The 24,712-nt window shown below is 42.6% G+C and overlaps 1 protein-coding gene across 1 annotated transcript; it reads right to left on the minus strand.

Moving 5' to 3' along the window:
- On the minus strand, positions 1,304-7,458 carry LOC8073651 (FHA domain-containing protein PS1). The gene is made up of 7 exons (XM_021460882.1): positions 6,934-7,458; positions 6,537-6,745; positions 6,369-6,428; positions 3,269-5,119; positions 3,022-3,172; positions 2,017-2,426; positions 1,304-1,923 (listed from the first exon to the last, which is right to left on the minus strand). The coding sequence occupies exons 1-7, from the start codon at positions 7,220-7,222 to the stop codon at positions 1,615-1,617; spliced, it is 3,279 nt and encodes a 1,092-aa protein (XP_021316557.1). The 5' UTR covers positions 7,223-7,458; the 3' UTR covers positions 1,304-1,614.

Consider the following 24,712-nt stretch of genomic DNA (forward strand, 5'->3'; position numbering starts at 1 on the left):
CAGCAAACGCCTGGTTTAGTAAGTTTTCAAAATTCCTCGTCATACCGAGTCTTTTGAACATATGCATGAAACATTAAATATAGACGAAAATAAAAACTAATTGTATAGTTTGTCTATAATTTACGTGATAAATTTTTTAAATATAGTTAGTCTATAATTAAATAATATAGATAAAAATGTTACAGTAACCAAAACCAAAAATTTCGCAAAGTAAAAAAAAGCCTTACTGCGGTTCTCTCATTGGCCGGTCTCGCAGCTTTTTGACCGCCATCCAAGTTTTTACATGGGGGCTGGGCTGGCAAGGCAAGCTGTCAAACTTTTGTTACCGGCACGGTAGGGTACTCTCCTCCTACTGCTACAAGATTCGTGCTATGGGTGTGTAGAGCAACTATTATACTAGGCTGTAAGCCGGCTAAATACTGAGGTAGAGGAGAGAGAAGAAGAGATGAGTAAAAGTGGGCTGTAAGCTTACAGCCGGCTCAGACACAAGAACCAAGAAAGTTTATGAAAGAGACAAGTAGATCATATATTAATAGTGATAAACTAACTATTAAATGCGTAGAAAAAAAGACCGTAAAGAAACCTTACAGCGTCCAGACAGGGCACTAGCACGCACATGGAACTACCAGTCTTTCTTCTTCTCATTCTTCCTCATATTTAATCGGACAATTGATAACAACAACGTAGCACTAATTTCCTGCATGCTCCTTGACGAAATTCACAAGTGGCATGGGCATGAGAGGAGGAGCAGGAGCTTGAGCTTGCCTACAAATGCGAATGCGATGGCAGACTCATGGATCAAGGGTTGACTGACTGGTTCGCGTCATATCTGCACAGCTCACTAGCTAGCCGCTGCTGCGTGTCAATTGTGCTGCTTTTCTTTTTTTTTTTTTACCCATTCAACATCAACCAACAACACTTTGGTAGGGACGAAACTAGGCGATCCAGTGATCCACCACAGACTTTCTTTGATTCACGCGATTTTAATTATAAAATCACGCACGGGATTTGCGTCCAGCTTTGGCGGTGCTTCACGTGATCCCCCCGCGACAGGCTACTAGTACAGCTCAAGAAGGCATGGCACGCCACATTTTTCTACCCGGAAAAAACATTCCTCGACAGTAAGATTCTGCACGGAGCAACAAGATATCCGGACCAAATTCATTATTATTATTATTATTATTATTCTACTGTCGCCCGTGCCCGTCCTAAGTCCTCGTCACAACCAAACCGTACAGACATGTCCACGTGCGCCGCGCCAGCTCTTGCCATTGCAACGCTTTTTTATTACGGTAGAAAATACTTAAAAGAATACAATTAAATTTTTTTTTGAGCAAGATGGAAAAAAAAATACAATTAAATGACAGGTAGATTCAACTCTCAATTTGCAATCTTCCCCGGACACGCAGGTTTATGGCCCAAAACCATTCCAGTGACAGTGTCCTGTTCAAAGTCTGCACGGCCCATAGTTTCCGCTCGGCATGGAAATCATGCCGCCAGGCCAGCAAACCTCCATAAACCCCAAGTCATCCCGCCACAAGCGAAACTACTACTGCCCCGGCCCCGAGGGTGACACCTCACACTCACTCGTTAACTAGTCAACTGACTCTTCACTCACACCGAGGCCAGCGCCGATGCCAGCAGCGGCGGCGTCTCCGTGGTGGCCTGCGCGTACAGGGAGTTGTGACGCAGGATGAGCTTGAGGCCCTTGGCGGCCTGGGCGGGCCTCGCCGCCGCCGCCGGGACCACCCCGCTCCGCTTCATGGCGTGGTGGTGGCTGTTGTAGTAGTTCTCCGCCAGCGCCGACGCGTCCAGGCACGAGCACGCCGCACCCCGCGGCGCGCTGGCCGCCCACATGAACCGCCTCGACGACGGGTCCATCAACGACTCCCGGAACTCCTTCGCCCCCTCGCATGGCAATCCCTGCTTGCGCGTCCAAGTCCAACACAGAGCAGCACTTTCAGTTCCAATTTCCAATGCCCCCAGCAGAGAGCAGCAGACATGACGGTACCGTACCTCTGCCATGGCTTTGATCTTGAGCGAGACGCTGTGGGACAGGACGACGACCTTCTCGCCGCTCCGCCGGAGCCTGCTGACCAGGATGGCGCAGTCGAGGACGCGGTCCTCGGGCCTGGGAGAGACGATGTCCGCGAGCGCGGGGGAGCTTCGCGGGGAGAAGAAGGACGCCATCGGGTTGAAGGTGGAGCTGCTGGAGCTGATCTCCATCTCCTCGTCGATGCGCTGCGCCGAAGGGGTCGCGGGCGGGGTTGGTGCCGCTACCGGGAACATGTCGGCCGAGCTCTGGACGTGGATCCACCAGCTCTCCGTCGCCATGCACTCCTCGATCCATTGCAGGATGGTGGTCGCCTTTGTTGATCGCCTGAACAGACCTTCCCGCTGCTTCATGGAATCCAGCTCCCTGATCACTGTGGAGATAAGTAAAGAGAAGCGTAGTTACTTCAGTTAGCAACTGCAAGTAGTTCAGCCAGCAAGGGCAAGTAGATATGTGCCACAATCGAACAGGGCACACAATACACATATCACAGGCAAGATGGGTTAAACCAATTAGTAAAATGGGAGAAATAGCATTCAAAGCGCATGAAGCATCAGTTAACAGCCTGAAAGGACAGTTAAGATGTAAATAATGCTCTTAACATTATTAGTATATATAGGCTGACTGTTGTGATTGAATATCGAGTATCATAGGCTACCAACAGAATTCATGGGAACATATCACAGGCAAGATGGATGAAAACAATTTAGTATAATGTGAGGAATTAGCAGTCAAAGCGCATGAAACATCAGTTAGCAACCTGAAAGGACAGTTCAGATAGGGAAAAAAAAACACATAACCGAGCATCCCTCAGTTGATAACATTATAAGCATAGGTTGAGTGTTCACATGCAGTATTGACTATCATAATCAACAGTAAGCAAGCAAACAACAGAATAAATGATGCGTGCAAGCAAGCATTTGTTCAAGATTCAAAACATTTGGTGATTGTATTTGCTCTGAACTTACCAATCCTTGGTATGAACAGACGAGTTCCTTTTAGGCCTTTCAACAGCATGATAGCCTTCCTGGATTCGTCATCAAGAAGACTGTCTGTATTAGCCACCATGGTCCAGGTTTTCATACCTTGTCCAGCACTACCTGATTCTTGGTTATTACACTGCCCAGCATAAAGATCGGTCATGTCAGATGCGGTATACTAAAATGAAAAGGCATTCATATAGAGCGTACAGATATAATCACTCCAACAACTTACTGAAAGATTGTTAAATTTATCTTCCAACTTGATCACCAAGTCACCAGCAGTAATGTCAGTTGGCCCAGCAACAGCACAGGTACAATCATGCGAGCTAGCAGGTCTCAAAGGAGAATTTGACAGAAGAGTCTGGAAGGGCAGCCTATCAGCAACCCTTTTCTTCGTGATTGCACTTTCAACACGTGCACGGTTTTCAGACATATCCCTTGTTTTCCGAGCTGCAGAAGATAGTGGTGTCAAGTTCTCCTTGTCTGAGCAGAATGCTTCCTGATCTTGATCTAAGTCGACTGAGAGGTCATTGGGAAAACACTTCCTTGCTTTCATGCCTCCTGAAGCTATAGGGGTCAAATTCTCCTTATCTGAATAGAAAACATCAAAATCTACTGTATGGAATTTTTCAGACTTTGATGATAATTCACTGCATTGCTTCTTATTTGAACTATTCTCTGTTGACACTGAATTATCCACTCTCGACCCAAGAACTTTTTTCTTATTTGAATCAGCTGCTGCTGACATTGAATTATCCATCCTTGTACCAAGAACTCTCCTAACATTGGTCTTGACCTTAGAGGCTGGAGTCACATTCTCCTTTTCTGAGAAGAGATTTTCCTGCCTCACCGCCATAGCCTCAGACTTTTCCAGAGCCGGCACTGAGTTTTCCATATCCAGAAGGATGTCATCTTTGAATTCCAGATGTGAAATGGGCATTAATGGGTTAAGATTCTCAGAGACAGGTTCATTTGATTTCATCTGATCTCCAGTGTACAGCTTGGAGTTCTCATTTTCAGAAAAGTCATCATGATCTAAATTGAGAGGGGAAATGGAATCCATCAACTGTTGGGAAATGGTAGGCTTCAGACCTATATGGCTCCTCTCCATTATTATGTTACCTGATACATTTGGCGTGATTTCATCCTTGTCCATTGGGCAGATCTCTTCATCTTCTTCAATTCCTTCAGTATCCAAATTGTCAAATAGATTCCCACAAATGGTGCCTTCAAGATTACAGTTCCCAGGTCCCTCAGCAACGTTATTTGGGTCCATATTTTCGTTTTCTGAGAGATCTCCCTCCAAGTTAAGATGGTTCAAACCATCGTGCTTCATTTCTGGCATTATAAGATTTTCTGAAACAAGCACAGATTCTGTATCAATAGTAGCACCGTTCCATTCTGGAATTTCTTTGTCAGTGAATGCATCATCTTTGAAATGCAAAGGGAGAGCAGAATCTAACAAGCCTACTTTCTTCTGCAGCTTTGCATCAACTGGATCTTGTGGGATATAATTCTCAGGTTTTCTCTCTTTCATAGTTCCCTCCATGATCATGCTGGCTGGGGGATTCATGTCAACCTTATCTTCAGCAATCAACTCTTCCTTTTCTTCAGCTCTTTCAACTTCAGAAATACCAAATAAAGCTATACATGCAGTGCATTCTGTTCCACAGCTCTGAGAACATACAAGGATCTCATTTTGGTCTCCCTTCCGAATGCTATGGATCAGAGTGCTGCTTCTATCCCTGCTCCTGCCTGTGTCAACACAAAGTGATTTGACTGACCTCAACTTAGACCTCTTGGACATTTTGTTTGAGGCATCCTTCTTGTCTGAATGGATTGATTTTCCAGCATTTGTCAGTGTGCCTGGCATTTCCTGTATGATCAATGAACCAAAAGATTCTGAAAATTGATTCTTCTCAACCAACTTTTCCTCTGTCACTCCATCTATTTTCTCATGAAATTGGGAAAGTGAAGGCTCTTCCGCCAAAAAGGGATGAACAAAGTCAGACAATGGAGGTGCTGAGGGAGCCACTTTGGCTGGAAATGTAATGTCTTCTGACACAATTTGTTCACTTGTATCCTGGATATTAGATCAGACAGTTAGCAATCATTTCCAGAAAATGGATACCAAATTGAAAATTTCTGTGACAAAAAAGGAAGAAAACAACAGAACAATATAACTCATGTAAACAATTGAAGACATGAAAGGAACAGTAACACCCAAAGATATTGAAAACCAAAGAACTGACATACATGTTTACAAATGGAATTGGATAATGGAGATACATTGTCAGCTCATCACATAATTCGCTGATGCAATCTATAGTTGACTTGGTTTACACCAAATTAAGGTCACAAAATTTGGTTTATATAATGGATAGCCCATTTAAGTGTTGATATGCTTTGACTTCAACATACAAAATAAATGCAAGAACAGAGTGTTTAACTTATGAAATACAACATTCAGAGAAGCAGACAGGCGAATTCATATGTGCACAAACGGTTGCTTGACACAAGCTGCAAATTAAGCACACCTATCATAAAAAATATCATTTGTTAAGCTAAGGAAAAAAACTCAGGCCCAAGAGGATAAACCACCCCAGGCTTTTCTTTAAAAAAATCATTTGTTAAACTAAGCAAACAACGACTGGAATGTTATCTCAGAGAAATTTAACTTAGCACAATAGAATCAGGAGCATAGAAAATAATATGTAGCAAATAGAGATTTGCAGTTACTCTATGCACATGCACAATATATTTTGACTGGCATGAAGTGTCCAAATAATAAGAAATCTACAGCAGTACAGCATGACAAATTCCATTTAGGCAACAGAATCATTTCAATCAAATTTAGGCATTTAGCACTAGGCAGGCAGGTGACATTCACAAGGCATGGAAAAAAGGTGATAATATTTATAGGAAATAGGCATCTGGGTACCATCAAATGGGAGCGTCAATGCAGTATAAACAACTAAGAAGAGAATGTTGATTGAACAGTGACGATTAACTGCAGTCTAGTTCAAGTGGTATGTAGGAAATCCTGTAGCGCTACTACAGCGGAGGAACTAGTCACCACATAAATGTTAGAAACAATTGAGGCCATCCACATTAAACAAATATATCTTGCTGCATTTGAATTTGCAACCTAGCAGGTCCATTACTTAGATGCAAAGAAGGTCATATACCGAAAAAATGCATCAGTTGCCCACCTTGCAGTTTCAGGCTACCAAATCAATAAACAATTAAACATGGATTGCAGCTCTAAAGATACAATAGCATTTCATACAATGTTTCTAGTATTCAGTAATATTGATTTGCTGTGAACAAACCTGATGGGTCTCCATGCCCACTGAATCCCTGTGCCCAGGCACTAACTGGCTGTTAGGTTCCTGCGCAATTCATCAAACACTTAAACCACACACCAGTACACCACAGGGAATATAATAAACAGTAAGTGTCAGAAATTTCGTCTACGAGGAGAATTAGCTACTTGCTACCTTATAAGCATGAGGCTCCCGCTCCTCTTTGTCCTCCTCAGGCAGCGATGGCATATACATCAGATCGTCCATCTCAAATGCCTCACGTAGCGATAGCCAGAGCAGCCTATACTCCCTCTTAGAGGCCCCGAGGCGCAGCGTGTCACCGGTGGCCAGATCCACCGGAGTATTGGGTGGGATCCGTCGCCCCGACACCCATGTCCCGTGCACTGCATCAAATGAAGACCCCAACGATGGGGAAACGTCGAGTTAACTTCCACATCGTCTCAATCGAAATCGGAAGACTGCGACACTAGAATTATTCTGTAGGAAATTTCGATGGGGGACAAAGTCTGAACCCAAATCCGCAATGAACAAAGAGGCGAAAAAAAGGAAACAGTGCGGCCGGCAGTCTCACCGGAGCAGAGGTCGGTTACGGTGATGAGCCTCTGTCGACGTCGGCACCGTAGCTCGAGGTGGAAGCGGCTGACGCTGGGGTGGTCGACGAGCACGTGGCAGTCGGGGTGCCGCCCCACCATCACCGGCGGGTCCTCCTCCTCGTCCTCGCTGTCCTCCGCCCCTCGTCCACGCGTCGTCGCCGCCTCCGGCGGGGGCGCGTTGAGGAAGATGTGCTTGAGCACGACGCCGCCCTTGGCCACCGCGAACGCCGCGATCGGGGCGTCCCCGTCCGCCGCCGCCGCCGCCATGCCGTGGGATCTCTCGGTGCGCGTGGCTGGGCGGCCGATGGTGAGGTCGAGGAGACGGGGTGCGGACTGCGGATCTCTGCGAGTTTGAAGGCTTGGAGAGGGAGAGGAGGGGGAGGGGGGATGTGTAGGGGGATGAGCGCCGGCGGAGGAGAGACGTTGGAGGCGGCGGCTGGGGAGCCGGGCGGCGGATTTGGATTTTGGAACCTTCGGTTCGGGGGGTCGCAACGGCTAGAATTGGAACCGGCGTGTGCCGCGTGAGCGCGAGCGTTTGTCCCTCAAGTGGGCCGAGAAATAGGCGTGGGTCGTAAATGTTGGGCCTCATGCGTTGTGGCGAGAAAGGATTGGGCTGGGCTGGATTTCATGACGACCGGCCTTCATTCAAACAGATATGAATAATCTTTTTCTTCTAGTATATAATTATGAAAATTTCAGTCCACCGTATCTTTTTATATATCCACCGGTCTAAAGATTAATTAAATAATGCTTCTTTTCGTTCGGATCTGGTTTCCTATTATTTTTAGCTTATTTTCTATTTATGGTACGAGGACTCCTGGTCCAATTGGGTTAGGGAAAAAAAGGGAAAATTATGTGCTGAATCTAACTCAGAAGCTTAACACGAGTTTAAAACCAATTTTAGACCGAAACAAGCGAGTAGTTGGGTTCGACCAAAATCCAAAATAACCAGAAATTTTGCCCTTTGATTATTAGAGAAGAAGAAGAAGGAGCTGCAAATTAGGACTTTGATTTTTCATTTGTCTTCGATTGACATCTAACTAAATAAAGAAAGCGGAGCAAAATAAATAACATAAATTATTATCCTTTTCTATTCGAAAAAGTCTATTTTTTCTCTTTCAACTTTCACGAAAGTTCGTTTTTTCCTCCCTCAACTCTAAAACCGAGCAAATCACCTCCTTCAGCTTTTCAAATCGTGCATTTTACCTACGTGGAGTGGTTTCGAAGACGGTTTTGCTATAGTGACGGTGGTTTTATCTTTTTAAATTATTTCGGCTGAATCTTTGAAAAATTATAGTAAATTACAGAAAAATCATAAAATAGAAAATCCATTTTTTGGACTCTACATAAATAGATCTATACACTAAACATATAATATGGTATGCTTTAGTACAAAGTTTTTGATATAAAGGTTTTGACTTATTCTTTTTTTATTTAATTGGCTGAATTTTTGAAAAATCATAGTAAATCATAGAAAAGCATAAAAAATAGAAAATCTAGTTTTTTTGACTCCACATGAGTATATATACACACCACACACATATAATATGAGTATGCCTTAGTCTAACAAAATAATTATAGAAGCTGCAGCTATGAATTATTTCAATTAATTACAGAAAAGCATAGATCTAAAGCTACAACAAAAAAATTATACTAAAGTATATTATATTATATATTTATTGTGTTCATATGCTCAAGTGAAGTCTAACAAAATTGGATTTCCTATTTTCTGATTTTTTTTGTAATTTACTACTCCCTCCATCCTAAATTGTAAGTCATTCCAAGAATCTTAGAGAGTCAAAACATTTTCACGTTTGACCAAAATTATAGAGTAAAATACTAAGATTTATAACGTAAAGTGAGTATATTATGAAAATATAATTAAGGATGAATCTAATGATATTTAGTTGGTATCATAATACTTATTATTTTATCATATAAATTTGGTCAAATTTTGAAAAGTTTGACTCTCCAAGATTCTTGGAATGACTTACAATTTGGAATGGAGGGAGTATGATTTTTCAAAGATTTAGCCAAAATAAATAAAAAAGAAAAAGATAAAACCTTTATAACAAAAACTTCGTACTAAAGCATATATTATACGCTGCAACCGGTTGCTTTGTTCACTGATGAGCCTTCTGTGCAAGCATCAGAGATCTTTGAGGCATTTCAAGAGATACCTAGCTATGGATTGGATCATGATGAGGTCAAAGTGTATATAATTCTTAGCCGTGACAATTGCCGCCGGTTCAAATCTCTTTTAAGGTTACTGACGAATCTGAGGAAGGATTGGTTGTTGATGGAGATTAAGGCTAGCGAAGATTGACCCGTCAGCACTTTGGATGTTAATTTATCCCCAAAGATTATTGTTCCTATATATGGTTTGACAAGTGTGTGAAGTACATGGAGGTAGTGCTTTTTTTTGGGTCTCAAAATCAACTTGCAAAAGCTGTCTTCTGAATTGTGATCATTTATTAATTGAGGTGTTTGTCGAACATAACGTAGAATTTTATATAGCATATGTATCCACGAACATACATTACACAATGCCTGTTACTTTTCCTTACCATTTGCCATATATCGACAATACATTTGGAAAGTAATTAGAAATTTCTGCTGCCAACAAGTGCATATGACTCTCGAGCGAGTATGCTTGAAGCTCAATATCTTTTGTTGTTTCAGTTAACTATATACGCTGAATGCCAGTCCACATCAAATTAGTCCATGCCTCCATGGCATATATATGTTAGTCTCGCTTTATAAAGTTATGCAGGAACTATATGAAAAACGAGTAACAAAATCTTTGTTGCAGGTTATTTTACATGGTAATCTACTGGCTCTATATCTAGTTTGTACTCCAGAAGCCATTGCTCATAGGATTTGGTAGCTGTGGCAAGGAGACAATTGATGAAGGTGGCCAACGACATTTTTTTTTCTGGGCACAAGACTGGTAGGTCAGTAGGTGGTCTGGTGATTGTGTAGTGTGTCTATTATTCAGTACTGGGCTGTACGCGTGCATTTTAAATGCAGAGATCCAAAATGATCTCAAGAATTTTGTAATCAACTCAGTGCAATAACTGCATTGAACAAAATAAAAATACTTTCTTTAATTTATAACAAAGATGAGGCTGTACTGCGTCTATGAGAATGACTAAGTCACTATGAGCTGAACTTCTTTGCTCGTTTACAGTGCCAAAAAAAAACGCCCCGATCTCACCTAAAAATAGGGACGGTTCGGTTCGGCCCAAAGGTTCTTTGAACCGGCCCAAAAAAATCCAAATGGGATCCATTTCTGATCCACAACTCAATTAGGGTTAGTGGCTCGAAATCAATCGAACCTTTGGATCGAATGGTTCGATCCGCTCCTTGCCTCCCGTGCGTCCGGTGGCAGCGGCCCTCGACATCCTACTCCCTCCCGCAACATCCGCTGCTCCCGCTCGCCGGCGCCGGCCCTCGATGTCCTGCTCCCTCCCACGACGTCCCCTGCTCCCTCCCGCGACATCCGCTGCTCCCGCTCGCCGGCGCCATCCACAACAGCAGTCAAGAAGAAGGCTACCATGGACAAGAGCACAGGACGACCGGTGCCATACTCTCCTTCCTCCTCCTCCTCCTCCTCCTCCAAGGTACCATCCCCCACCTTCCCCACCTTCCCCTCTGAAGCCACGGCCAAGCTTCGCATCGGAAGGAAGTTGCTTAAGACACTTCCATATCCTAGAGCAGAGTCCCTCCCGATGAGCCTCTAGACCCGCTCGCTGGAGACGAGCCTCCCCCTTGAAAGCCCAAGTTTGGTTTTGGTAATTAATGACACCAAGTTGCTAATGCCTCGTGTTTAAGTGATTTGAGTTAGGCATAGCAACACATGTGATGAAGGTGCATGGTGGCATGGAAAGGTGGCCACATGATTACAAAGAGATGAAGCATGATGTGGAGATCATGATGATAGACAAGGGAGAAAGTGAACAAGGCAAAGGTATAAACATAGGGTTTTGCTTTTGCTGGTCGAAGATGAGTAGAGAAGTGTTTGACCGGGTTTAGGATAGATAGCCGACTATCAAGAGGGGAAATCACGGTCATCTCTCGAATCAAGTGCTACTAGGTCCATATCTTGAGCATATGCATTAGGATCTAGTAAAGTGCTAACTTAATTTATTTGGTGAAAATGTTTGTGAAAAGCTAACACACATGCACTTTGGTGGTAGACACTCGTTGGTGTTAGCACTTTTGCAAAGGAGGTGGAGTTCCTAGGGTTGAGAGGGGTGTGGGTTTCGGCGCTTTTGAGAAAATTAAGTGTATATTTTCTATTGCGCCGGTGGGAAATTTGGAGAAGTAGCGGAAGTGTTTCTCAGTGGGAAACACTCACCGGACGCTCAGTGCGGAGGCACCGGACGCTGGCCCGAGCGTCCGGTGTGCTGTCAGAGCTTGACTCTGCTAGGGTTGAGCACCGGACGCACTCTGGTAGCGTCCGGTGGTTAGCGTCCGGTGTGAGGGGTTTTTGCAACCCTCTCTGCGCACGAGTCCGGTGAGCACCGGACCGTCCGGTGCCCAGCGTCCGGTGAGGTCGCGAGTTTGACAAACTCTCTGCGCATGAGTCCGGTGAGCACCGGACGCGTCCGGTGTGGACTTGCAGAGCGTCCGGTGGTCCGCAGGTGACCGTTAGAATCTGACACACGAGATTCAAAGAGGACACGTGGCCTATCCCTGAGCACCGGATGCTGGGGGTCGAGCGTCCGGTGATCACTTAGTAGCGTCCGGTGCCCCCGATTTCAGCCCAGTGAAAGTGGCCAACGGCTAGTTTCTTTGAGGGGCTTATAAATAGTTGGTGGCCGGCTTTGGGGGGTTCTCTCTTGCATTTTTGACTACTTGAGGCATACTTTGAGCTAGAGAACACTCCCTCCACTCATCTCCTTGCTTGATTGCTAATCCTAGTGAGATTGAGTGAGATTCAAGTGCATTGCTTTGAGAGTTGCATTTAGTGGCACTTGATTCTTGAGTTTGCTGCGGATTTCTTGTTACTCTTGGGTGTTTCCCGACGCCCTAGATGGCTTGGAGCAGCGGTGGTGTTGAGCTCGTGATTGGAGATTGTTTCGAGCCTCACCAAGTGATTTGTGAGGGGTTCTTGAGCCTTCCCCGCGGGAGATCGCAAATTGGTTACTCTAGTGGATTGCTCGTGGCTTGGAGGATCCCCATCTTGTGAGTGGATGTGCGGCACCCGCTGAGGGTTTGGCTTTGGATTGCCAATTAGCTCGTGATCCATCAAGTGGGTGTATCGCCACAACGAGGAGTAGCTTGCCGGGAAGCAAGTGAACCTCGGTAAAAAATCTTGTGTCATCTCTTGCCGAGGTATTTCTTGTAATTGTGAGTGATTGGTTGGATATATCTCTACTCTACAACGTTGGTATAACAATCACTCTCCACTCCTTTACTTACTTGTTTATCTTGCTAGTTGTTTAGCTTGTTTAGTTTAGTCTTCTTGTTTAGGAGTGTAGCAAGTTTGTAGTTGTGCTTTCTTGTTGTAACTTGTATTTAGCTTTCTTGCTAGACTTGTGTAGGTGGCTTGCATAGCTTAGTTGTGCTAGTGCTAGAATAGCGTCGCCTTTTGTTTTACTAATCAACTTGTCTAGTTGAAGTTTGTAGAAATTTTAAATAGGCTATTCACCCCCCCTCTAGCCATTTGGACCTTTCAAGTGGTATCGGAGTCGAGGCACCGTTTATTTGAGGCTTAACAACCTACGGTGAAGAAATGGCTCTTAGTTTGCATATCAACAACACTAAGAAGGCACCTTACTTTGATGGCACCAATTATGCTTATTGGAAGGTCAAGATGACCGCCCATCTCAAGTCAATCAATAGAGAAGTTTGGAAGGTGACCGAAACAAAGTTTGAGGTTGCAAATGAGAATGCACCTACACCAGTTAAAGAAAAGAAGCTTCAATGCAATGACATTGCAATTAGTGCTCTTCATGAAGCTCTTGATGACAAGACCTTTGAGCAAATCAAGAACATTGAGGTTGCTCATGATGCATGGCAAAAATTAGAAGAAACATTTGAAGGCACCAAAGGTACGAAGACCGCAAAAGCTTACATCCTCCAAGAGAAGTTCTCAAGCTTCAAGATGCAAGAAGACGAAAGTGTGCCGGAGATGTTTCACCGGTTGCAAGTTATTGTGAATGAGCTCAAGGCACTTGGGGAAGAAGTAAAGGATAGTCAATTCTCTATGAAGTTCTTGAGAAGCTTGCCCAAGAGATTTGACACATTGATCACCGTGCTAGTCAAGACAACACTTAGTGAATCAACTCCCCAACAAGTCTTCCAAGAAGTGATGACCGATGATGCTTATAGAGAAGATGATGAGAAGGATGAGTTGATCAAGAAGAAGAAGAAGGATGGTGAGAAGAAAGATGATGAGAAGAAGAAAAGTGTGGCATTCAAGGCCTCCACATCCAAGGGCAAAGCCAAGCAAGAATCATCAAGTGAAGAAGAAGCAAGCTCTTGTGATAGTGATGAAGATGAGGAGATGGCTCTTCTTGTCAAGAGATTTGGCAAGTTTATGAAGAAGAAGGGCTATCGGGCAAGAAGGAAGAAGAGCTCCTCCAAGAAGAATGACCACTCCATGAGGTGCTTTAGATGCCATAGCAAGGATCATCTCATCGCCAAGTGTCCTTATGATAGTGATGATGAAGATGCTATCAAGAAGGAAAGAAAGAAGCAAAAGAAGAAGCAAGAAAAGAAGGAAGGCTCAAACAAGAAGAAGGGTGATGCCCATGTTGCAACTTGGGATAGTGATGACTCCTCAAGTGATGATGAGAGCACCAAGAAGAAGGCGCATGCTAGCATTGCAATTCAAGGAAAAAGCTCCATCTTCGACACTCCGTCATGCTTCATGGCTAAGGCCACTAAGGTATCATCCGATGATGAGAGTGACCATGATAGTGATAGTGATAGTGATGATGATGAACCAACTAAAGATGAACTAATCACTATGCTAGAAGATCGCACTCATCACTATAAAGAAACTAGAAAGGAGTGCAAGGCCTTGCTTAAGGATAAGAAAACCCTTGAGCAAGAACTTGATGAGCTTAGAGCATCTTATGAGAGTCTAAAGGAAGACCATAAGAAGCTTCAAAAGGCTCACACTAAGCTTGAAGAAGCTCATTCCTCTCTAGTTAACAAGTGTAAAAATGAGCCAACTAAAATTGAAAAAGCTCAAACTTGCAACATAGGCATAACGTGTGATATCTTGAGTAAGCCTATTGTTATTGCTTCTACTAACCCTTCATGTAGCACATCTACATCATCCTCATCTAGTAGTGATGGTTTCACATGTGACACCACACTAAAAGTTGAGAATGAAATTCTCAAAAAGGAGGTGAAGGAACTCAATCACACCTTAGCCAAGGCTTATGGTGGTGAGGACCGCTTGCTTATGTGCTTGGGTAGCCAAAGAGCTTCTCTCTACAAAGAGGGATTGGGCTATAACCCTAAGAAAGGCAAAGCCGCCTTTGCTCCTCACAAGACTAATTTTGTGAAGAACAATGGCCGGTATTGCAAAGCTTGCAAGCAAGTTGGTCACTTAGAGCAACAATGCATGAACAAGAAACCCAAAGCTCATGTATCCTCAATTAAGCTAAATTCTTTCTATGTGCTTACCAAGGATACAAAAGGTGTTCATGCTAAGTTCATTGGTGCACCATGGATGGGCTCAAAGAAGAAAGCCATTTGGGTACCAAAGAGCTTAGTTGCTAACCTTGGAGGACCCAATCAAGTTTGGGTACCTAAAAAGAATTGATCTTGTCTTGTAGGTCAATTACAAAGCCGGAGGAAGGCATTGGGTGCTTGATAGTGGGTGCACTCAACATATGACCGGGGAGTCTTGTATGTTCAAATCAATTGATACTAGTCAAAATGGTGGCTTTGATTCAATTACCTTCGGCAACAACAAGAAAGGCAAGGTCAAGGGGCTTGGTAAAATTGCTATCTCAAATGACATGAGCATATCAAATGTGTTGCTAGTTGAAAGCCTTGATTTCAATCTCTTGTCAATTGCACAACTTTGTGATCTTGGTTTCAAGTGCATCTTTGGTAGTGATGATGTTGAGGTGGTTAGTGTTGATGGATCAAACTTGATATTCAAAGGATTTAGGCATGGTAGCTTATACTTGGTTGATTTCAATGATAGTGACACTCAATTGACATCATGCCTAATTAGCAAATCAAGTTTGGGTTGGTTGTGGCATAGAAGGCTTGGTCATGTTGGAATGAAACAATTGAACAAACTATTGAGGCATGACTTAGTTAGAGGCTTGAAGGATGTCACCTTTGAGAAGGATAAACCTTGTAGTGCTTGTCAAGCCGGAAAGCAAGTTGGAAATGCACATCCTAAGAAAAGTGAAATGAGCACATCAAAGGCATTTGAGCTTTTGCACATGGATTTATTTGGGCCAACAACATATACTAGCATTGGTGGCAACAAGTATGGATTTGTGATAGTAGATGACTACACTAGATACACTTGGGTGTTCTTCCTCTATGACAAGAGTGATGTTTGTGATCTATTCAAGTCTTTTGTCAAGAGGGTGCAAAATGAGTTTGAAACCACTATCAAGAAGATTAGAAGTGACAATGGTAGTGAATTCAAGAACACAAGAATTGAGGAATTGTGTGATGATCTTGGCATTGGACATCAATTCTCTCCAACATACACTCCTCAATCCAATGGCGTAGTTGAAAGGAAAAATAGAACCTTGATTGACATGGCTAGATCAATGCTTAGTGAATACAATGTTAGCCATTCATTTTGGAGTGAAGCTATCAACACGGCTTGCTATTGTAGCAACCGTCTCTATTGCCATGGAAAGCTTGGGAAGACACCATATGAGCTATTGAATAGAAGAAAGCCCAACATTGCATACTTTAGAGTGTTTGGTTCCAAATGCTACATTCTCAAGAAAGGCACTAGATTGAGCAAGTTTGATAAGAAATGTGATGAAGGGTTCTTACTTGGTTATTCCACGACAAGCAAGGCATATAGAGTTTGGAACTTGGCAAGTGGCACATTGGAAGAAGTCCATGATGTTGAGTTTGATGAAACCGAGGGATCTCAAAATGAAGCTCAAAATACTGATGATGTGAGAGGAGATCAATTGGCAAATGCAATGAAGAACATGGATGTTGGTGACATAAGGCCAAGGCAAGTTGATGATGATAGTAATATTCACATGATCAATCAAGAAGTGCAAATTGATACAAATCAAGCAAGTACTTGTGGCTCTCATGATGATGATCAAAATCAAAATCAAGCTAGTGGAAGCAATCAACTCCCAATACTCCAACCTACAAGCATAGCAAGAGATCATCCATTAGATCAAGTCATTGGTGGTATTCAAAGTGGTGTTCAAACAAGATCAAGACTAGCATCCTTTTGTGAGCACTACTCATTTGTCTCATTTGAAGAACCAAAGAAAATAGAAGATGCATTGAAGGATTCCGATTGGGTAAATGCCATGCATGAAGAATTGAACAACTTCACAAGAAATCAAGTGTGGGAGCTTGTTGAGAGGCCAAAGAACTACAATGTGATTGGTACCAAGTGGGTCTTTAGAAACAAGCAAGATCAAGATGGTGTGGTTGTGAGAAACAAAGCAAGATTAGTAGCACAAGGCTACACTCAAGTTGAAGGTCTTGACTTTGGAGAAACATATGCACCAGTTGCAAGATTGGAGGCAATTAGAATATTATTAGCCTATGCTTGTGCCCACAACATCAAGCTCTATCAAATGGATGTGAAGAGTGCATTTCTCAATGGATACATCAATGAGTTGGTTTATGTTGAACAACCTCCCGGTTTTGAAGATGACAAGAAACCCAACCATGTGTACAAGCTCAAGAAGGCATTGTATGGTTTGAAGCAAGCACCTAGAGCATGGTATGAGAGATTGAGAGATTTCCTTCTCTCTAAAGGGTTCAAGATGGGAAAGGTTGACACTACCCTCTTCACCAAGAAGCTAGGCAATGACTTGTTTGTGTTGCAAATCTATGTTGATGATATCATCTTTGGTTCAACCAATCAAGACTTTTGTGAAGAGTTTGGAAGAATGATGGCTAATGAGTTTGAGATGTCTATGATTGGAGAGCTTAGTTACTTCCTTGGTCTTCAAATCAAGCAAATGAAGAATGGCACTTTTGTAAGTCAAGGAAAGTACATCAAGGACATGATCAAGAAGTTTGGGTTGCAAGAAGCCAAACCAATGAGCACACCTATGGGCACAAATGATCAATTAGGTAGTGATGCAAGTGGCAACATGGTAGATCAAAAGCTATACCGGTCCATGATTGGAAGTTTGCTCTATGTCACTGCATCAAGGCCGGATGTAATGTTTAGTGTGTGCAAATGTGCAAGATACCAAGCTTCACCTAGAGAGAGTCACTTGAAGGGAACCAAAAGAATATTGAGGTATCTAAAGGGCACTCATGATGTTGGATTATGGTATCCCAAGGGGTCTAACTTTGAGTTGATTGGATATTCGGACTCCGACTATGGTGGATGCAAGATTGATAGAATGAGCACAAGTGGCACTTGTCAATTGCTAGGAAGGTCTCTAGTTTCATGGTCATCAAAGAAACAAAATAGTGTTGCACTATCAACCGCCGAGGCCGAATACATTAGTGCCGGTAGTTGTTGTGCACAATTGCTTTGGATGAAAGCTACCTTGAATGACTTTGGAATCAAATTCAAGAATGTGCCTTTGCTATGTGACAATGAGAGTGCAATCAAGATGACACAAAATCCGGTTCAACATTCAAGAACCAAGCACATTGACATAAGGCACCATTTCATAAGAGACCATCAACAAAAGGGTGATATTAGCATTGAAAGCATTGGCACCGAAGATCAACTAGCCGACATCTTCACCAAGCCACTTGATGAGAAGAGATTTTGCAAGTTGAGTAATGAGTTGAACATACTTGACTTCTCCAACTTGAGATGAGTGCACCCCCACATTTCTATATGACATGCCTCTCCTCCAACAAAGCAAGGTAAAGTTGATTGACATAGCATTCATATTTTGCTAAGGACATGATTAGAACATATAGACATGTTTGCATGACAAATAGGCTAATTCATGAAAATCAAAAGATTTTGATGTATGTATGGTACCACTATTGCTTCTATGTTTGATTGATCTAGTGGTAGCATATGACATGTTTGTGATCCTGTAAGCCTAGTGTTGGATCTAGAATATGAGCTTAAGATGTGTAATTCAACATGGTCAAGATAACCCTTATACTTTATGAGGTGTGAAAAGCTTGTCCTTGGATCAAACTGAATTACATACTCTAGGCAAGTGATCTAGATTGAACCATAATTTGACCCTCACATTGATTGACTTAATTCTCACTAAAATTTTGAACCTTTGTGGTCATTGATGACAAAGGGGGAGAGAAACAAAGATAAAGTCAAAAAGGGGAAGAGAAACAAAGATAGGAAGAGAAAACACCTTTAAACTTGAGCACACAAATAGGGGGAGCAAGCTCATGAACCATTTGCTGCATTTGTATGTGCACTAACATAATGAGTTGTTGCAAGTTTAAATTCACAACTCTTGTTTGATTGGTGTTTGCTAGAAATAGAACTTGAATGATGCTTTGATTTCTAGCATAGAGTTTTATTTTCTTGTGGTATCCAGACATATAATGTGATCTCACGAGGTATCTTGAGTTTTTGATGTATGTCTAGCTACATTGGTACTAAGGATGGTATATTGGCAACTCCGATTGGTATCACGCTTCAAAGGTCCATTCTATATACCTTAGCATAATTTTGGTAGTAATAAATCTCCCAAAACTCTAATTTATGCATATTTGCAAACTTGAACCAAACTCATGGAAGCACATATGTAGGGGGAGCTAATACTACCAAAACCGAAATTGAAATGTTTGTCCAACCTTGTCTCATGGTTAAAATGCTTTGGACAAGCAATTCAAGTTCATTATGATTTCATTTCATATCTTTGTGATGGTGTAAGGTCCAAATGGCTAGAGAGGGGGGTGAATAGCCTATTTAAAATTTCTACAAACTTCACTAAGCAAGTGAGTTAGTAAAACAAAAGGCGAAGCTATTCTAGCACTAGCACAACTAAGCTATGCAAGCCACCTACACAAGTCTAGCAAGAAAGCTAAGCTAAACAAGCTACACAACTAGCAAGGTATACACAAAGGTAAAGGAGAGGGGAGTGATTATTATACTGATGTTGTAGAGTAGAAATATATCCAATCAATCACTCACAATCACAAGAGAATCCTCGGTAAGAGATGACACAAGATTTTTTACCGAGGTTCACTTGCTTCCCGGCAGGCTACTCCTCGTTGTGGCGATACACCCACTTGATGGATCACGAGCTAATTGGTAATCCAAAGCCAAACCCTCAGCGGGTGCCGCACATCCACTCACAAGATGGGGATCCTCCAAGCCACGAGCAATCCACTAGAGTAGCCAATTGCGATCTCCCGCGGGGAAGGCTCAAGAACCCCTCACAAATCACTTGGTGAGGCTCGAAACAATCTCCAATCACGAGCTCAACACCACCGCTGCTCCAAGCCGTCTAGGGCGTCGGGAAACACCCAAGAGTAACAAGAAATCCGCAGCAAACTCAAGAATCAAGTGCCACTAAATGCAACTCTCAAAGCAATGCACTTGAATCTCACTCAATCTCACTAGGATGAGCAATCAAGCAAGGAGATGAGTGGAGGGAGTATTCTCTAGCTCAATGTATGTCTCAAGTAATCAAATGTGCAAGAACTAACCTCCCAAAGCCGGCCACCTTCTATTTATAAGCCCCTCAAAGAAACTAGCCGTTGGCTGTTTTCACTGGGCTGAAAACGGGGGCACCGGACGCTACTAAGTGAGCACCGGACGCTCGACTCCCTGCGTCCGGTGCACTGGAGTTGACCACGTGTCCTCTTTGAATCTCGCGTGTCAGATCCTAACGGCTACCTGCAACACACCGGACGCTCTGCAAGTCCACACCGGACAGTCCGGTGCTCACCGGACTCATGCGCAGAGAGGGTGTCAAACTCGCGACCTCACCGGACGCTGGGCACCGGACGGTCCGGTGCTCACCGGACTCGTGCGCAGAGAGGGTTGCAAAAACTCCTCACACCGGACGCTAACCACCGGACGCTCTCAGAGTGCGTCCGGTGCTCAACCCTAGCAGGGTCAAGCACACCGGACGCTGAGGCCAGCGTCCGGTGCCTCCGCACTCAGCGTTCGGTGAGTGTTTCTCAGTGAGAAAACACTCCCGCGACTTCTCAAAAATTTCCCACCGGCGCAATAGAAAATATACACTTATTTTTCTCAAAAGTGCCGAATCCCAAACCCCTCTCAACCCTAGGAACTCCACCTCCTTTGCAAATGTGCTAACACCAACAAGTGTCCACCACCAAAGTGCAAGTGTGTTAGCTTTTCACAAACATTTTCGCCAAAGGAGTTAAGTTAGCACTTTACTAGATCCTAATGCATATGCTCAAGATATGAACCTAGTAGCACTTGATTCGAGAGATGACCGTGATTTCCCCTCTTGATAGTCGGCTATCTATCCTAAACCCGGTCAATCACTTCTCTACTCATCTTAGACCGGCAAAAGTAAAACCCTATTTTTATACCTTTGCCTTGATAACTTTGCTCCTCGTCTATCACCATGATCTCCACTTCATGCTTCATCCCTTTGTGATCATGTGGCCATCTTTCCATGCCACCATGCTCCTTCATCACATGTGTTGCTATGCCTAACTCAAGTCACTTAAACAAAAGGCATTAGCAACTTGGTGTCATTAATTACCAAAACCAAACTTGGGCTTTCAATCTCCCCCTTTTTGGTAATTGATGACAACCATCACAAAGATATGAAATGAAATCATAATGAACTTGAATTGCTTGTCCAAAGCATTTTTATCATGAGACAAGGTTGGACAAACATTTCAAATTCGGTTTTGGTAGTACTAGCTCCCCCTACATATGTGCTTCCATGAGTTTGGTTCAAGTTTGCACATATGCATGAAATGGAATTTTGGGAGATTTATTACTTCCAAAATGATGCTAAGGTATATAGAATGGACCTTTGAAGCGTGATACCAATCGGAGTTGCCAATATACCATCCTTAGCACCAATGTGGCTAGACATACACCAAAAACTCAAGATACCTCGTGAGATCACAATAAATGTCTAGATACCATAAGAAATAAAACTTTATGCTAGAATTCAAAGCATCATTCATGTTCTATTTCTAGCAAACACCAATCAAACAAGAATAGTGAATTTAACCTTGCAATGCAACACAACACTATGTTAGTGCACATTCAAATGCAACAAGTGGTTCATGAGCTTCCTCCCCCTATTTGTGTGCTCAAGTTTTGATTTATCCATTTCAATTTTCAAAGGTTATGTCTCCCCCTTTAGCATCTCCGCCTTTAGCACTTTTCTCCCCCTTAATGACTTTATCTTTGTTTCTCTCCCCCTTTGTCATCAATGACCACAAAGGTTCAAATTTTAGTGAGAATTAAGTCAATCAATGTGAGGGTCAAATTATGGTTCAATCTAAAACACTTGCCTAAAACATGTAATTCGGTTTGATCCAAGGACAAGCTTTTTCACACCTCATAAAGTATAAGGGTTATCTTGACCATGTTGAATTACACATCATAAGCTCATATTCTAGATTCAACACTAGGCTCACAAGCTCACAAATATGTCATATGCTACCACTAGATCAATCAAACATAGAAGCAATAGTGGTACCATACATACATCAAAATCTTTTGATTTTCATGAATGAGCCTATTGTCATGCAAACATGTCTATATGTTCTAATCATGTCCTTATCAAGTATGAATGCTATGTCAACCAACTTTACCTTGCATTATTGGAGGAGAGGCATGTCATGTATAAATGTGGGGGTGCACTCATCTCAAGTTGGAGAAGTCAAGTATGTTCAATTCATTTCTCAGCTTGCAAAATCTCTTCTCATCAAGTGGCTTTGTGAAGATGTTGGCTAGTTGATCTTCGGTGCCAATGCTTTCAATGCTAATATCACCCTTTTGTTGATGGTCTCTTATGAAATGGTGCCTTATGTCAATGTGCTTGGTTCTTGAATGATGAACCGGATTTTGTGTCATCTTGATTGCACTTTCATTGTCACATAGCAAAGGCACATTCTTGAATTTGATTCCAAAGTCACTCAACGTAGCTTTAATCCAAAGCAATTGTGCACAACAACTACCGGCACTAATGTATTCGGCCTCGGCGGTTGATAGTGCAACACTATTTTGTTTCTTTGATGACCATGAAACTAGAGATCTTCGTAGCAATTGACAAGTGCCACTTGTGCTCATTCTATCAATCTTGCATCCACCATAGTCGGAGTCCGAATATCCAATCAATTCAAAGTTAGACCCCTTGGGATACCATAATCCAACATCATGAGTGCCTTTAAGATACCTCAATATCCTCTTGGTTGCCTTCAAGTGACTCTCTCTAGGTGAAGCTTGGTATCTTGCACACTTGCACACACTAAACATCACATCCGGCCTTGATGCGGTGACATAGAGCAAACTTCCAATCATAGACCGATATAGCTTTTGGTCTACCATGTTGCCACTTGCATCACTACCTAGTTGATCATTTGTGCCCATAGGTGTGCTCATTGGTTTAGCTTCTTGTAATCCAAACTTCTTGATCATGTCCTTGATGTACTTGCCTTGACTCACAAAAGTGCCATTTTTCATTTGCTTGATTTGAAGACCAAGGAAGTAACTAAGCTCTCCAATCATGGACATCTCAAACTCATTTGCCATCATTCTTCCAAACTCTTCACAAAAGTCTTGATTGGTTGAACCAAAGATGATATCATCAACATAGATTTGCAACACAAACAAGTCATTGCCTAGCTTCTTGGTGAAGAGAGTAGTGTCAACGTTTCCCATCTTGAACCCTTTAGAGAGAAGGAAATCTCTCAATCTCTCATACCATGCTCTAGGTGCTTGCTTCAAACCATACAATGCCTTCTTGAGCTTGTACACATGGTTGGGTTTCTTGTCATCTTCAAAACCGGGAGGTTGTTCAACAGAAACCAACTCATTGATGTATCCATTGAGAAATGCACTCTTCACATCCATTTGATAGAGCTTGATGTTGTGGGCACAAGCATAGGCTAATAATATTCTAATTGCCTCCAATCTTGCAACCGGTGCATATGTCTCACCAAAGTCAAGACCTTCTACTTGAGTGTAGCCTTGTGCTACTAATCTTGCTTTGTTTCTCACAACCACACCATCTTGATCTTGCTTGTTTCTAAAGACCCACTTGGTACCAATCACATTGTAGTTCTTTGGCCTCTCAACAAGCTCCCACACTTGGTTTCTTGTGAAGTTATTCAATTCTTCATGCATGGCATTTACCCAATCGGAATCTCTCAATGCGTCTTCTATTCTCTTTGGTTCTTCAAATGAGACAAATGAATAGTGCTCACAAAAGGATGCTAGCCTTGATCTTGTTTGTACACCACATTGAATTCCTCCAATGACTTGATCCAATGGATGATCCCCTGCTATGCTTGTAGGTTGGAGTATTGGAAGTTGATTGCTTCCACTTGCTTGATTTTGATTTTGATCATCACCATGAGAGCCACTAGTACTTGCTTGATTTGTGTCAATTTGCACTTCTTGATTGATCATGTGAATGTCATTATCATCATCAACTTGCATTGGCCGTATGTCACCAACATCCATGCTCTTCATTGCATTTGCCAATTGATCTCCTCTCACATCATCAAGATTTTGAGCTTCACTTTGAGATCCCTCGGTTTCATCAAACTCAACATCATGGACTTCTTCCAATGTGCCACTTGCCAAGTTCCAAACTCTATATGCCTTGCTTGTGGTGGAATAACCAAGTAAGAACCCTTCATCACATTTCTTCTCAAACTTGCTCAATCTAGTGCCTTTCTTGAGAATGTAGCATTTGCAACCAAACACTCTAAAATATGCAATGTTGGGCTTTCTTCCATTCAATAGCTCATATGGTGTCTTCCCAAGCTTCCCATGGCAATAGAGACGGTTTCTACAATAGCAAGCCGTGTTGATGGCTTCACTCCAAAAAGAATGGCTAACATTGTACTCACTAAGCATGGATCTAGCCATATCAATCAAGGTTCTATTCTTCCTTTCAACTACACCATTGGATTGAGGAGTGTATGTTGGAGAGAATTGATGTCCAATGCCAAGATCATCACACAATTCCTCAATTCTTGTGTTCTTGAATTCACTACCATTGTCACTTCTAATCTTCTTGATAGTGGTTTCAAACTCATTTTGCACCCTCTTGACAAAAGACTTGAATAGATCACAAACATCACTCTTGTCATAGAGGAAGAACACCCAAGTATATCTAGTGTAGTCATCAACTATCACAAATCCATACTTGTTGCCACCAATGCTAGTGTATGTTGTTGGCCCAAATAAATCCATGTGCAATAGCTCAAATACCTTTGATGTGCTCATTTCATTTTTCTTAGGATGTGCATTTCCAACTTGCTTTCCGGCTTGACAAGCACTACATGGTTTATCCTTCTCAAAGGTGACATCTTTCAAGCCTCTAACTAAGTCATGCCTTAATAGTTTGTTCAATTGTTTCATTCCAACATGACCAAGCCTTCTATGCCACAACCAACCCAAACTTGATTTGCTAATTAGGCATGATGTCAATT

The sequence above is a fragment of the Sorghum bicolor genome, chromosome 5, assembly GCF_000003195.3.
Source record: "Sorghum bicolor cultivar BTx623 chromosome 5, Sorghum_bicolor_NCBIv3, whole genome shotgun sequence".
Lineage (NCBI taxonomy): Eukaryota > Viridiplantae > Streptophyta > Magnoliopsida > Poales > Poaceae > Sorghum > Sorghum bicolor.

What these genes read in the sequence shown, in the direction of transcription:
- LOC8073651 (XM_021460882.1), bottom strand. Translation starts at nt 7,222, where the DNA reads ATGGCGGCGGCGGCGGCGGACGGGGACGCCCCGATCGCGGCGTTCGCG. An exon ending in ATAAATTTAACAATCTTTCA is followed by an intron (nt 3,173 to 3,268) that starts GTAAGTTGTTGG and finishes TATGCTGGGCAG; the next exon opens with TGTAATAACCAAGAATCAGG. An exon ending in TCTGTTCATACCAAGGATTG is followed by an intron (nt 2,427 to 3,021) that starts GTAAGTTCAGAG and finishes TTATCTCCACAG; the next exon opens with TGATCAGGGAGCTGGATTCC.